This window comes from Misgurnus anguillicaudatus, chromosome 11 (genome assembly GCF_027580225.2).
Source record: "Misgurnus anguillicaudatus chromosome 11, ASM2758022v2, whole genome shotgun sequence".
Lineage (NCBI taxonomy): Eukaryota > Metazoa > Chordata > Actinopteri > Cypriniformes > Cobitidae > Misgurnus > Misgurnus anguillicaudatus.
The window spans coordinates 25230235-25244243 of record NC_073347.2 but is presented as its reverse complement, the minus strand read 5'-3'; the positions used below and the strand labels follow the sequence as shown (position 1 = coordinate 25244243).

At 37.0% G+C, this 14009-nt stretch overlaps 1 protein-coding gene across 1 annotated transcript; it reads left to right on the top strand.

Annotated features, from left to right (window-relative positions):
• The first annotated feature begins 53 nt into the window (after positions 1-53).
• On the top strand, positions 54-13752 carry LOC129415808 (tandem C2 domains nuclear protein). The gene is made up of 13 exons (XM_055169961.2): positions 54-261; positions 392-531; positions 1127-1202; positions 1367-1561; positions 2351-2521; positions 3428-3501; positions 4262-4337; positions 5606-5712; positions 6126-6242; positions 7692-7883; positions 9244-9358; positions 9999-10198; positions 11435-13752. Exons 3-13 carry the CDS (start codon positions 1136-1138, stop codon positions 11543-11545), a joined length of 1425 nt encoding a protein of 474 aa, XP_055025936.2. The 5' UTR covers positions 54-261; positions 392-531; positions 1127-1135; the 3' UTR covers positions 11546-13752.
• The last annotated feature ends 257 nt before the right edge of the window (positions 13753-14009 follow it).

Sequence of the window (14009 nt, the reverse complement as noted above, 5' to 3'; positions counted from 1 at the left end):
CACCCTACAGGTTGGCAGCGGAATTGTCCATTACCACTGTCGTAAATAATTTAGCCTACTGCAGCAAAGCTGGCTCTGATTGGATTGTAGGTCTGCCGTAAAGCAAGTTTCTGTAGTTTTTACTCGAACTACAGGACCGCGACCCAACGGTTGGAAACTTCTTTAGTGCAGTTTTGGCTGATAGAGGGCTGCAAAGCGAATGTGAAAGTGCCGTTCACCCTGGATGAACGACTGAAACTTTTCTGGAAACGTTATTTTAAGGTTAAAAAAACTCTTTAGTGTAACTCTTTAAATAACCATGTGACCATTCCTTAACAATAAGTATAATGTGAACATTTATGTGTTATACTGTATACTATAATACATTGTACATTTTCATCTTCTTGCAAAGGTATTAGACAGGAGGTTGTAATCTGGCGGGCACTATGACCTAAACAGAGGCAGAGGTTTTCACTGACTGGAGGCTTTCACATTCACCTGCTGTATCCATGAGTTCAGTGTGCTATCAGCTCCCTGTGGACAACAACAAAGGTATGTACAACTTGATCTTCTAATGTGGTTTCAACTTCACTGGCAAAAATGATACAAATTAAAATAAATTATCTGACTCATGAAGAGCATTTAATTAATAATTTGTTTGAAAAATTTTATCAATTTTATTAACATTACTTGTTTAGACAACTCAAAGTGTTTTAGCATTGCATTACAGCCTTTAAGTAGTTTAAACAAATAAATTGTAAGTACATTTATATATTGATTAAATGTATAGCTTAAATGCATAAGTCATTTGTCTAAATGTAACCCTGTCTGTGAAATGCAGCTTAGGAGCATCAAGGTTTGCTTTCAATCTTTGACATCGCCTTAATTTGTCAATAATAAAGATATCAAGGTTATATTTTCACAAAATATTTATATATTATAGGATGATTCTATGTAGAAAACATGACCGTAAAATTGACTTTAGATGGGTTTTTACAGGCAGGATCACAATTTTTTTAAAAGCATCAGAGATAACACTAACTGGTCTATGTAGTATGTATAGTACTTTAATAATGTTTTTAGATGACAAGAGTGATTCTTTGACTTTTTTTCTTTTTTTATTTGTTTTTTGTGATTTTTTGTGTAGGTACACAACATGACAGAATGTATAAAAAACTGTTGCAGGACGTTTGAGCCCGAGGAGAAAGAACCAGAGACTCAGAGTGAGTCTCTCTCTCTCTCTCTCTCTCTCTCTCTCTCTCTCTCTCTCTCTCTCTCTCTCTCTCTCTCTCTCTCTCTCTCCGCCCCTCTTGCTGTTTTTATAATGCAAATACACGTAAAAAATTTACATTGTACATCCACAATTAATCCTTTATGTGTTTTGCAGTAATTAAGGTTCAGCCTCTTCGTAAATTAACACATGAGTATAATGTGAACAAAAATATTGGAGTGTCAGAGGATTATCTCCTGTCCAAACTGCCTCCTGACGGCCGGGAGATTCCCTTCGTCCTTCCAACCTTTAAGCCTTCCTACGTTCAGCCGAAAGACACGCAGTACTCCGACTACAATGTTAGAGAACATGGTAAGTTGTCTCTTTTAGATGGATGGGGTTTAATGAAAGAGGTCATGTCAGCATTTTATCTGGCATTTTTATCGGTCAATGACAATGGTTTTATTAATTTGTATTATAGACGGTTTCAGCAGTAACAACATAAACAAGCGGCTTTCGTGGTCAACACGTAACTTTCGGTAAACGGCGCTAAGAATAAATAACAACAAAGTACTTGAAACGTAGTTTATTTATATAACAAGCAAAATAAAGAAAACGTAGATTACATAGGAAATCAAAACATTTGTTATTTTCGACGAGGTATTTGTTCAAGAGTTCAGTTTAGCAACTAACTTAGTCAGACCATTAAAAAAACTGAAACTGGAAGTAAAGTTCGGACCAGACGCGTATCGCGATATAACCGTCTATAGGAGGCTATGGAAATATTTTCGGGACCAGCAGGCTTTTTTGTTTTAAACGCCATTCAAACAGCCCATCTAGGCTAAAACAAGCCAAAATTTGGACTGTCACTAATAGTGAACTTTAACAGACATCTAACCATAGCCAAAAAAATAAACAAAACTACATAAATAAAACAAAAAACCTTGTAATCAATGTTGACTTTGCTTACATGAATATCATGCATCTCGCAATTTATTATGTAACCAAATCCAAGTTATTGTTTTTGGCTAGAAGTTGGTGACTCATAGCCAGACTGTTGGATCTATAGTTAACCTAGACGGTGAAATGACGGTTTGCTGGGTTTATTTAAACATCTGCATCTTTACAAATTTAACCGGTATACAAATTTGACAATTTTAGGTCCTACAAGGACCACATATGCTGAAAGGAAGGCAGAGCTCGCAGGACCCGGTCAAATTGTGTACGACCCTGTTTTGGCCTTAAACAACAGTCAGATAACCAGCTACATCTCACCAGGTTCACTGAGACGCCCCAATCTGAAGACAAAAACCAACAATTGCCTCGGCTCAGGTGAGATACATTCACATTTCCTGGATAGTTATACTCGTTGTTAAAGGGGACATTTCACAAGACTTTTTTAAGCTGTCAAATAAATCTTTGGTTTCTCCAGAGTACGTATGTGAAGTTTTAGCTCAAAATACCATACAGATAATTTATTATATCATGTCAAAATTGCCACTTTGTAGGTGTGAACATAAAATTTTTGCAAATGAGCTTATCTATGCACTAAACGAGAGTGTCGTGGTTGGATAGTGCAGATTAAGGGCCGTTATTATCCCCTTCTGACATCACAAGGGGAGCCATATTACAATTACCTATTTTTCTACATGCTTCCAGAGAATGGTTCACCAAAACTAAGTTGATACATTTTCTAGGTTGATAGAAGCACTGGGGACCCAATTATAGCACTTAAACATGGAAAAAGTCCGATTTTCATTATATGTTCAATTTACGTAAAGCCAGATGTAACAGAGACTAACATATCTTCTGTTTATCATCTCTGCACATTGTCTGCATCTCAAGGAGTGGATTTACTGTAATATGACTTCCTCATAGCATCATTTGTCACGCAACTTCATCTCAAATATTTACCCTATGAACTACCTGCCTGTAATCTTTTCATTTTATTCCCACCCCTAAATCCCTATTGTTTATGGCGCACTTGCATTTTTATAATGCCTCAGATCATGTTGGTGAAAGGGTTTCTATTGATTCATGATTCTGTTGGTTTACAATATTGGGCTCTTATCAGAACAAACAAAGAATGTTACATTTGAGCATGACGCAATGGGCTATTAATACACATTTATTTTTAGCATTGTAATTATTTTAAACAGAATAAAACACAACAGCAAACTTCTTGGAAATGTTTTAGACTCCTGAATCAGTGAAATGATTTTTGTCTGTTTTGCAAAGGTTGGGAAAGTAATAGCAAACAGAGACTCAGTCACTCCATGTTCGATTTGTCAAATCCCCAGGGCCATGTACAGGTAAGTGCACACAGTACACACCTCACTTAACAGCCCATTATTGTATCTAGATTATAATAATTTAGATGTATAGTACATTTTGTAGATGATATATGTAGATTATATATAATAATTCAGATGATAATTATTACGCCTAAATTACTTTACATGATGCAAATATTAAGGCCTTGTGCCAAAGCTATTGTCAGACCTTATCTGTCACACCTTATCAGAATGTAGTTTTATATTCATCATAATATATAAACACAAAGATAACAAACAACACATAAAACAATACTTCTTTATGCTATAATTGTATGAATCTATTATGAATTTGTGAACTTTCAGTGTAAATTCGTAGTAAACATTTGTATGTTAATTGCAGTTTTTTACATCTCGTTTTGATTATTTTGTTACTGAAGAATAATACTGTAACTTTAAAGTTACTAACTTTCATTTGGCTAAAAGTATACTTATTGGCTTGCATTGTCAATATGATTTGCAAGTTCACCATTCTGCTACTGAGCATTTAACACAATGGTGTTTGATCCGAGCTGGGCGAGGTCTATATTTATTAATGTAAATAAGAAACTCAGTCACCTTGTGTCTTCTGGTTGTCAATGATGGTGGATTATTGTGTGGCCAACTCAACGTGCTGTAGGGCAACTAAACAAACATACAAAATTCAGAGAAAGCCTGATTTAAATTCCTGAACAAAACATAAACCTTAAAAAATATTAATGCTGTGCTCTAACATTTTTCTTTCTCTGGTTTCTTTAAGCGGTTTAATTCTGTATCCAGTGTCCTGAGCAGCGCATCCTCCATTACGGATTCCTTTGGGAGCAGCCATAGTCTAGGTAACCATTCATGACGGATCATTCAAGTAGTAACCGCAAACAGCGGCATTCCAAAGGAACACTCAAAGTTCCATTCCAGTAGAACTGTTTGGAAAGGGTTCCGCTTCAGTGTTACCTGGTATTTCCACTACGGATTTATTTGTTTGGTTTTCTTTCACTTTTTTTTAGGCCCTTTATTTTCCAACAACCTTACCCCCTCTCTTCCCACCAACTACACACATAAACTCTCAAACAAACTCACACACACAGAACTGACTCACTGTCGATTGTGAAATCATGAAGGGCAGATGCAGTAATTACTTCCAAATGTTTTCCCTGGGGTCCAGTATGCATGTATCCTCAGATAACTCTCAGACTAAAGAGGAAATCTTTACACACACACAGACACACACAACCAAACAAACAAACCCATACAGTATGTCTACCATATTGTATGTTTACTGTATATGGTGAGGTCAAAAAGTCTGATATAAGGTATATTTTACCATCTGAATGAATCTTAAAGTATTAGTCAATTTTCTTAAAAAAAAAAAACAGATAATTTACTCACCTCCATGTCATCCAAAATGTTGATGTCTTCTTTGTTCAGTCGAGAAAAATTATGTTTTTGAGGAAAAAATTCCAGGATTTTTCTCATTTTAATGGACTTTAATGGCGCGTCACAGGACCGGAGGAAGACAAGAAGTTGTGGTTTAAAAGTGCATTTTTTTTTTTCTTGCCAAAAATGACAATCGTTTCGCTAGATAAGACCCTTATGCCTCGTTTGAGATCGCTTAGAGTCCTTTGAAACTGCAATTTTAAACTGCATTAAAACTGTAACGTGTTGGGGTCCATTAAAGTCCATTAAAATGAGAAAAATCCTGGAATGTTTTCCTCCAAAAACATAATTTCTTCTAGACTGAACAAAGAAAGACATCAACATTTTGGATGACATGGTGGTGAGTAAATTATCTTGATTTTTTTAAAGAAAATTGACTAATCCTTTAAATTTACTTTCAGTTGATTAGTGACCTAGAAGTATTGCATAATAGTTTTTATTTTATTTTACATTTGTTTAAATCTGTGTTTTTAATATCGGATTTTCAAAATGACCTCAGATCTGATTTTTTACCCCACTATATAAATCTAGCACATGTTTACTGAAAGACATATGGACAAATAATCACTATGTCTATTTCATGTTTAGATTTATGCATTTGGCAGATGTTTTATATCCTAAGCATTTTACATTGCATTACAGTATAGATATTAATTAAGTTTGTGTATAGAGTCCATCACCTTATCTGGAGATGAAAGGGATCACGAGATAGGAAACGTGTGTGTGCAACTGAGGTATGAGGAGGCGGTGGAGCAGGTGTGGATCACCTTGGTAAAGGTACGATTTCATCCAGGCTTTACTAGTCTACAACAGGCCATTGTGTTTCATCTCTAATCCAGATGAATGGATCCACTGTGTCTGAGTCTAAAGAAACCTTTAAAGGAATAGTTCACCCCCCATCAAACGTCATCGTGTTGTTCTTTTTGAGATGAACAAAAGAGACATAAAAATAGCCATTTATATACATAATGAAAAGGAATGCAGACTGGAGCTTTCAAGCTTCAAAAAGTCTCTTTCTGAAATCGTTCAAAATTCAAAACATCTCTATGTCTGGATATGTCTCTCTATATAATTAGTTCCTTAGTTGTCAACCATACATAAGCTTTATTGGTTGGTCATAAAAGCTTGTAAACAGTGTATATTCTTTTTACCCTTCTCTCTATTTACCTATCGTTGTTTTTTCTGTCTAGTGTACAGGGTTAAATGCGTACACTGAAGGGGTTGAGCCTCAGAGGATTGGGGTCAAAGGGGTCATCACTATGACGAAGCAAGTGCGGTTTAAAAGTACGGTCAAAGAAGCATCAGCGGTGAGTGAACCTAAAAGTCAATTAATGTGGCAGTATTGCCTACAGTTGTTAAAAATAATACATTTTTTGCATACTTTAATAATACGTGCAGAGGGCATTTAGTTCATATATCATTATCTCATTGTTAATGGAGGTGGCATTTAGCTGCTTTTGCATAAGAGCTCATCAATTAATGATGCATTAAAACATACACTCACCTAAAGGATTATTAGGAACACCTGTTCAATTTCTCATTAATGCAATTATCTAATCAACCAATCACATGGCAGTTGCTTCAATGCATTTAGGGGTGTGGTCCTGGTCAAATCTCCTGAACTCCAAACTGATTGTCAGAATGGGAAAGAAAGGTGATTTAAGCAATTTTGAGCATGGCATGGTTGTTGGTGCTAGACGGGCCGGTATTTCACAATCTGCTCATTTACTGGGATTTTCAAGCACAACCATTTCTAGGGTTTACAAAGAATGGTGTGAAAAGGGAAAAACATCCAGTATGCGGCAGTGCTGTGGGCGAAAAAGCCTTGTTGATGCTAGAGGTCAGAGGAGAATGAACCGACTGATTCAAGCTGATAGAAGAGCAACTTTGACTGAAATAACCACTCGTTACAAACGAGGTATGCAGCAAAGCATTTGTGAAGCCACAACACGCACAACCTTGAAGCGGATGGGCTACAACAGCAGAAGACCCCACCGGGTACCACTCATCTCCACTACAAATAGGAAAAATAGGCTACAATTTGCACGAGCTCACCAAAATTGGACAGTTGAAGACTGGAAAAATGTTGCCTGGTCTGATGAGTCTCGATTTCTGTTGAGGCATTCAGATGGTAGAGTCAGAATTTGGTGTAAACAGAATGAGAACATGGATCCATCATGTCTTGTTACCACTGTGCAGGCTGGTGGTGGTGGTGTAATGGTGTGGGGGGATGTTTTCTTGGCACACTTTAGGCCCCTTAGTGCCAGTTGGGCATCGTTTAAATTCCACGGCCTACCTGAGTATTGTTTCTGACCATGTCCATCCCTTTATGACCACCATGTACCCATCCTCTGATGTCTACTTCCAGCAGGATAATGCACCATGTCACAAAGCTCAAATCATTTCAAATTGGTTTCTTGAACTTGACAATGAGTTTACTGTACTAAAATGGCCCCCACAGTCACCAGGTCTCAACCCAATAAAGCATCTTTGGGATGTGGTGGAACGGGAGCTTCGTGCCCTGGATGTGCATCCCACAAATCTCCATCAACTGCAAGATGCTATCCTATCAATTTAGGCCAACATTTCTAAAGAATGCTTTCAGCACCTTGTTGAATCAATGCCATGTAGAATTTAGGCAGTTCTAAAGGCGAAAGGGGGTCAAACACAGTATTAGTATGGTGTTCCTAATAACCCTTTAGGTGCGTGTATCTCTCTAAATAATTATAATAATTATATTTGCTTGTCTTTCTCAGGACACTGACTTCATGGAGACATTTGTATTCACTCTGAACCTAGAGCAGGTACGCAGGTCTGCACTGGTGCTGCGTCTGCAGGCTTACACACCACGCAAACGTACAGTCGGAGAGTGTGTGTTATCTCTCCGAACCCTTGGACCGCAGGAAACACAGCACTGGCTGGAGTTCAGGAGCCACACTAAAACACATGTGAGTCTCTGACCTTCTGCATTTCATTTGACTGCTTCACAGATGCCAAATGCCTCACTTACAGATCCTGCCTGTAAGATTCTTTGAAAGCAATAGAAGTAAACTTTTCCGTCTGTAATGCCTCAGTCATCAGTTTGTGATTGGTAATACTAAAAATATTGCATTATAAAACTATAACCTTGTACTCTGTATTATAGCTCGGTTATTTTGTGGGCCAGCTGTTGCATTTCTAGATGTAGGATTGGCCCCTGCCATAAAATCTCAGAAAACATAATTATATTACTGTAAAACAATATATCAGGTTCTCGTCTGTTTAATCTCAACAGCATCATCTGGTTATAGATACATCTCTTCTCATTGTTAAAAGGTTAGGGCACTTGAATTAAACTTTGTTGACTCAATACACACACGGACAGGCATCAGGTTTTGAAAAGCTAATATGACAATGTCAGTTTTATTTATGCAACACTGTTAAATTCAACCATGTTGACCAAACATATTTCCCAGCAAAAACGTTATATGTTTTTGGGCATAAAAAGACTTTATATAGTACAGTGGCAGCCAGTGACTTTTTCGAGGGCGCCTGATGCGAAGTTCGTCACAACATGTATGTAGCTCGACATGTGTGTGGGTCGTCATTTCAAAATATATGTTCTGCACGTCGAGTGATCCCTTGTGCATCACGTGTCTTGTTAGAAAATAAGTGTTTGCTGCAGATGCGTCTAAAGGATTTATGATAAAGACGCTCGCGTTTGCCAGATACTCGCATAATCTCATGCGTAATCAGAGTTTACTGTTAAGGGAGTGTCTTGCGAGTATTTTGTGAAAGTGAGCGTCTCTTTTATCATAAACGGTTTTGACACGTGTGCAGCAGGCACTTATTTTGACAAAACATGTGATACACACGGTTCACATGACGCAACAAACACATATTTTACAAACACGAGCAACAAACATGACACTCCGAACACATATTTTGAATTTGCGCCCCTCGTTAGAGCAGTCACCAGCCGCCACTGATTATATATGTTTTTGTCTATGCATGTGACCAAAATAAATCACATGCCAATTATTCATATCAAACACAAAAATTGCTTAATAAATAAACAGAAAGTATTTTATTCTAGCTTGAGATGGACAGTACTGTGTTCCAGAATGAATAAAGGTCATTGTAATTGGGTAGAAATTATTTTTTTTATAACAACAGCTGTGTGTGCATGCTACTGTTTGATAGGTGTCACAAATTGCACAAACTTTCCATAATAAGGACTTTGCCCCAAAAAACACAAATACTCAACAAACACTGTTGAATAACACTAGGCAAACAGTTAAAGATGTGTGTATTTTCTTTTATTTCTAGGTATGCCGTGCTGAGCTTCAGCTAGGTTTGTGCTTTCAGCCAGTGAGCAGTAGAATGCAACTCCAGATCCTCAGTGCTCAAAACCTCCCATCATCATCCTCACCACTTATACAGAGTGAGTCATTTAGCCTTTATCATCATTCAAACCCCCTTGTTCACATAAGACAACATTAAAGGGGACATATCATGAAAATCTGACTTTTTCCATGTTTAAGTGCTATAATTGGGTCCCCAGTGCTTCTATGAACCTAGAAAATGTGAAAAAGATCAACCCACTAACTTAGTTTTGGTAAACCATTCTCTGCAAGCATGTGAAAAAATAGGTAATTTAAATTAGGCTCACCTTGTGATGTCATAAGGGGATTATACCGCCACTTAATCTGCACTATCCAACCACAGCACTGCCATTTAGTGCAGAGATCAGCTCATTTGCATTTAAAACGACACACCCAAAACAGCACATTTTTGCTCACACCTACAAAGTGGCAATTTTAACATGCTATAATAAATTATCTGTATGGTATTTTGAGCTAGAATTTCACATATGTACTCTGGGGACACCAAAGATTTATTTTACATCTTAAAAAAGTCTTGTGAAATGTCCCTTTTAAACAAACAGTTGCTAAAGGAGAGTGAATCTGTCCTCTTAAGACATGCATGTTTTTTTAATTTCTTGTGTGTTGGCCCTTTATGAGAAAAAGTGCTTCAGAATTTCTTCTTGTAATGTTACCTACATAAATGGATATCCTTCATAGGTTTCTTTGTGAGGGTGGACATGCTTAGTGATGGCAGGTTTTTGCTAAAGAGGAAGACAAAGGCGATAAAGTCATCAGGGGGGCATGTACAGTGGGGGGAGGTGCTTTTTTTCCCGATCACCAATCAGGACAAGAATCTTCAGCTGTCAGTCAAACTCTACAAATGTGCCTCTGTACGGAGAAAACATCTGCTTGGACAGGTCAGTTTGGAGCAGAATGTATATCAAATAGCATAAAAAACTATATTATTAACAGGCATATAAGGTGAAGTGTCTGTTTTCTGCATCTCTATAGGGTTATCAAACAGAATTCCAAAAACATTATTTTATCCTCGTTATTGTTCATTGGCCAGACCATATAAACTTATGTATTAAAGGGACACTCCACTCCTTTTGAAAATATGCCCATTTTCCAGCTCACCTAGAGTTAAACATTTGATTCTTACTGTTTTGGAATCCATTCAGCTGATCTCCAGGTCTGGCGGTACCACTTTTAGCATAGATTAACACAATTCATTGAATCTGATTAGACCATTAGCATCACACTCTAAAATAACCAAAGAGTTTCCATATTTTTCCTATTTAAAACTTGACTCTTCTGTAGTTACACGTGTACTAAGACTGGCAGAAAATTAAAAGTTGCCTCATAAGCCTTGAAAAGTGAAGCCTCTGGCTCTTTGATCGCCCCCCGGTGGCTGGCTGCAGTACAAGTCATAAACCCCGCCCTCTCCATTGAAACGAATGGGACTCTGCTGCTCTAAATAAAAACATTATTTACACTCCCAATAAAAGTTTCCGAAAGATGGCTTTGGTCCTTTCAAGTAGTTGTTATCACGCTGATATATGTTCAAGTGTTCATTATTGTGGTAAGTTTCATTGTAGCTAGTAATTTAATGCTATAGAAACAGGGCGTGTCGTTATGATTGGCGTGGTTGAATTGGTCGCGCGAGTGTTTGGGCGGAAGTTTGATACCGTGACTCCACCTCTGGCTCCACGGACGATTCCTTCTGCGCATGCCTTGGCTCCAAGCTGAAGTTTTTACGTAAAATGGCGGCGACCGTGGTTGGACATTTTTGGCTTCGATTCATTACAATGGTGGGAGGCGACTTCGAGTCATCCATCTTTTTTACAGTCTATGGTTAGGACTATACTCTCATTCTGGCGTAATAATCAAGGACTTTGCTGCTGTAACATGGCTGCAGCAGGCATAGTGATATTACGCACTGCCCAAAAATAGTCCCCTGCCATTGAAAGTTACTAATAGATTCCAAAACGGTAAGAATCATATGTTTAACTCTAATGGAGCTGGAAATATTTTCCAAAAAATGTGGAGTGTCCCTTTAAGCTTATAATAAAATTGTTACACAATGTCAAGTTTGTGTTTTACTGTATGCAGAAGTTGTATTTAGTTTCAGTGATGTTTCCGTCAATTTCTAGATACTCTTGGGTTTTGACAGCAGTTCTACAGAGGCAGTGGAACAGTGGAGAGATTCCACAACTCATCCAGAAAAAGTAGTGACATTATGGCACAAACTCAGTCGACCCTGAAAGAAAGAAGAAATGAATGAGAGAGCGAGAATGCCTGTAAAAGTGGTGGTGGAGAAGGCTGATCCAATCAGAAGTAATATGTTCACTTGCCCCTCACTCTTGTATTTGATAATTCAGTTACACAATTATCATAGTTGAAATTTTTTTATCATCATCTACCCACCCTCATGTTGCTCAAAAGTTCTCCTGCGAAAGGCAAAAGAAATATAAAGGATGCTGTTTTCCATTCATTGATGATTCATGGCTATGACGTTTTAATTTGGGATTATTAAAAAACTATATTATATTGGCCGAACAAAAATGAAGCATTAGGCTTAGACAAGTTTTTATGGTCTTTGGTCATATCTCGCCTGAGCATCGGGTGAGCAAGGACTTTTTAAAATAATGATTTAAAAAAAAATACTGATTTGTAGATTCTGTAGATGTAGATAGCCATAAGTTTCTATGTTCTTTACTGAGTTATTACATAATGTGTATATACAGCATATAAAATGAATAACATGGGAACAGTATAGAAATAGATGTTAGGTGAATTTGAATTATAAAATGATACACAACAGATTACAGTGTCTGTGATAGCATTTAAACAGTGTAACAAAGCAGTACTATTATTAGTGTAGCAGCAATATATCAGACAGTCAGCTGCTATCCTTTAAAGTGGAGATATCATGAAAATATGACTTTTCCATATTTAAGTGCTATAATTGGGTCACCAGTGCTTCTAGCAACCAAGAAAATGCGATAAAGATCAACCCAGTAACTTAGTTTTGATAAATCATTCTCTGGAAGCATGTGAAAAATAGGTTATTGAAATCTGGCTCCCCTTGTGATGTCAGAAGGGGATATAATTATAATAATACCGCCCCTTAATCTTCACTATTCAACGGCACTGCCATTTAGTGCAGAGAGAAAATAATGAACAGCACAATTGAGTTTCAATTTCAACAAACCACCATTATGGTGATCAGTGTTTGCTTTACATCAGCTCATTTGCATTTTAAAGGACACACCCCAAATTTTGCTCACACTGACAAAGTGGCTATTTTAAAATGCTATAATAAATTATCTGTATGGTATTTTGAGATTAAACTTCACATATGTACTCTGGGGACACTATAGATTTATTTAAAAAGTCTTGTGAAATGTCCCCTTTAAGAATTCATAAGTAAAGTATTAAATGCAGTATTCTTCCTCTCCATGCAACATCAGGACAGCTAAGTTAATGTTCATTGAAAACAGATCTCTACAGTTTCTGATGCCAAGTGATTATGGTGATGATTAATGCATGTTCACTTACTGTTAGATGAAGACAAACCTGTTTAAATGTAAAAATTCTGATGTTTTTCCTGTGTTGAGGCTGGAGGTGAAAACTTTTAGACGTTTAGGAGGACTTGAGTTACATTCCCGTTCACGTGGTGGAACTCAATCCTTCAATTCAATGCCTTCTAGTTCCTTTCACAGAGGAAGAGAAGACAAACGAAAGAGAAATACCGCAACAAAGAGACTTTTGTTTACACTGGCATTTTGTTTCCCTGCATGTTTTCTGACTGCTCTTAATTCAAGGTGACCTAATTTTTTAAGAATTCAGTTGTGCACAGATGACAGTAGCTTATAGTCTTCATATTTAAGCAGGAATATTGTATGGGTTGCTGTAGTTAGACATGGAGGTGTTTTAACAGACATGAAGAAGCAACATTTATTTTTTATTGATTGTATTTTTGTGTGCATGTATACAAAGATTTTGTCTGATCATAATCTGGCAACATGTTTTTGCAAAAAAATCAGATCAAATCACACTGGGAAAGAATTTGACTTTTCCAATTTTTATGGACATTTTATGAAACACCTAACCTTTTTTATATGCTGTTTCATTGTGTTTGTCATTGTGTAAACAGCAATGTTGCAGTAAATTTATTTTATGTAATTGATCATTTGTGCTGTTCATTGTCTATTATAACAGAGTTGTGCATTACTATTTCAACCTGGCTGATGGCTGAACAATAATTTAGTTCTATACAGTTTGATGACAAGTTTGATTTCAAGTTAAAATCACAAAAAAATGAGTTGTATTGTCACACTTTTAGTGGTTTTACCAACAACGGCCACTAGGTGTCATTGGTTTCCTGCATACTATTGTCACAAATTTATAAATTACTGTCACTGCATTATTATTAATGCAAAAAGAATAAACTATTTCTGACAGTCAAGGGGTTAAAGACATTTAGGGGCTGCTTCTTCATCCGGATGTTTGATTTAACTGACGTCATAATGTGCGTCATAATTCAAAGGATTGTTATGGGATTGTTCGCTGTTTGAACAGTGTTAATGGTTATTCCTTAAGACACACCTCCACCTCTCTGGGTTACTGCGATAGCAAATCCCAGTAAAACAGCTGAGCTTTGTGTGTGAAAGTATATTGTGTGTGTGGAGGCGTGTGTTTGGGTCATACAATCAGTTGATAAAT

Coding starts and splice junctions, on each gene's coding strand:
- LOC129415808 (XM_055169961.2), top strand. CDS start 1,136: ATGACAGAATGTATAAAAAACTGTTGCAGGACGTTTGAGCCCGAGGAG. Junction 5,713..6,125: donor TGTGGATCACCTTGGTAAAG/GTACGATTTCAT, acceptor TTTTCTGTCTAG/TGTACAGGGTTAAATGCGTA. Junction 10,199..11,434: donor GAAAACATCTGCTTGGACAG/GTCAGTTTGGAG, acceptor GTCAATTTCTAG/ATACTCTTGGGTTTTGACAG.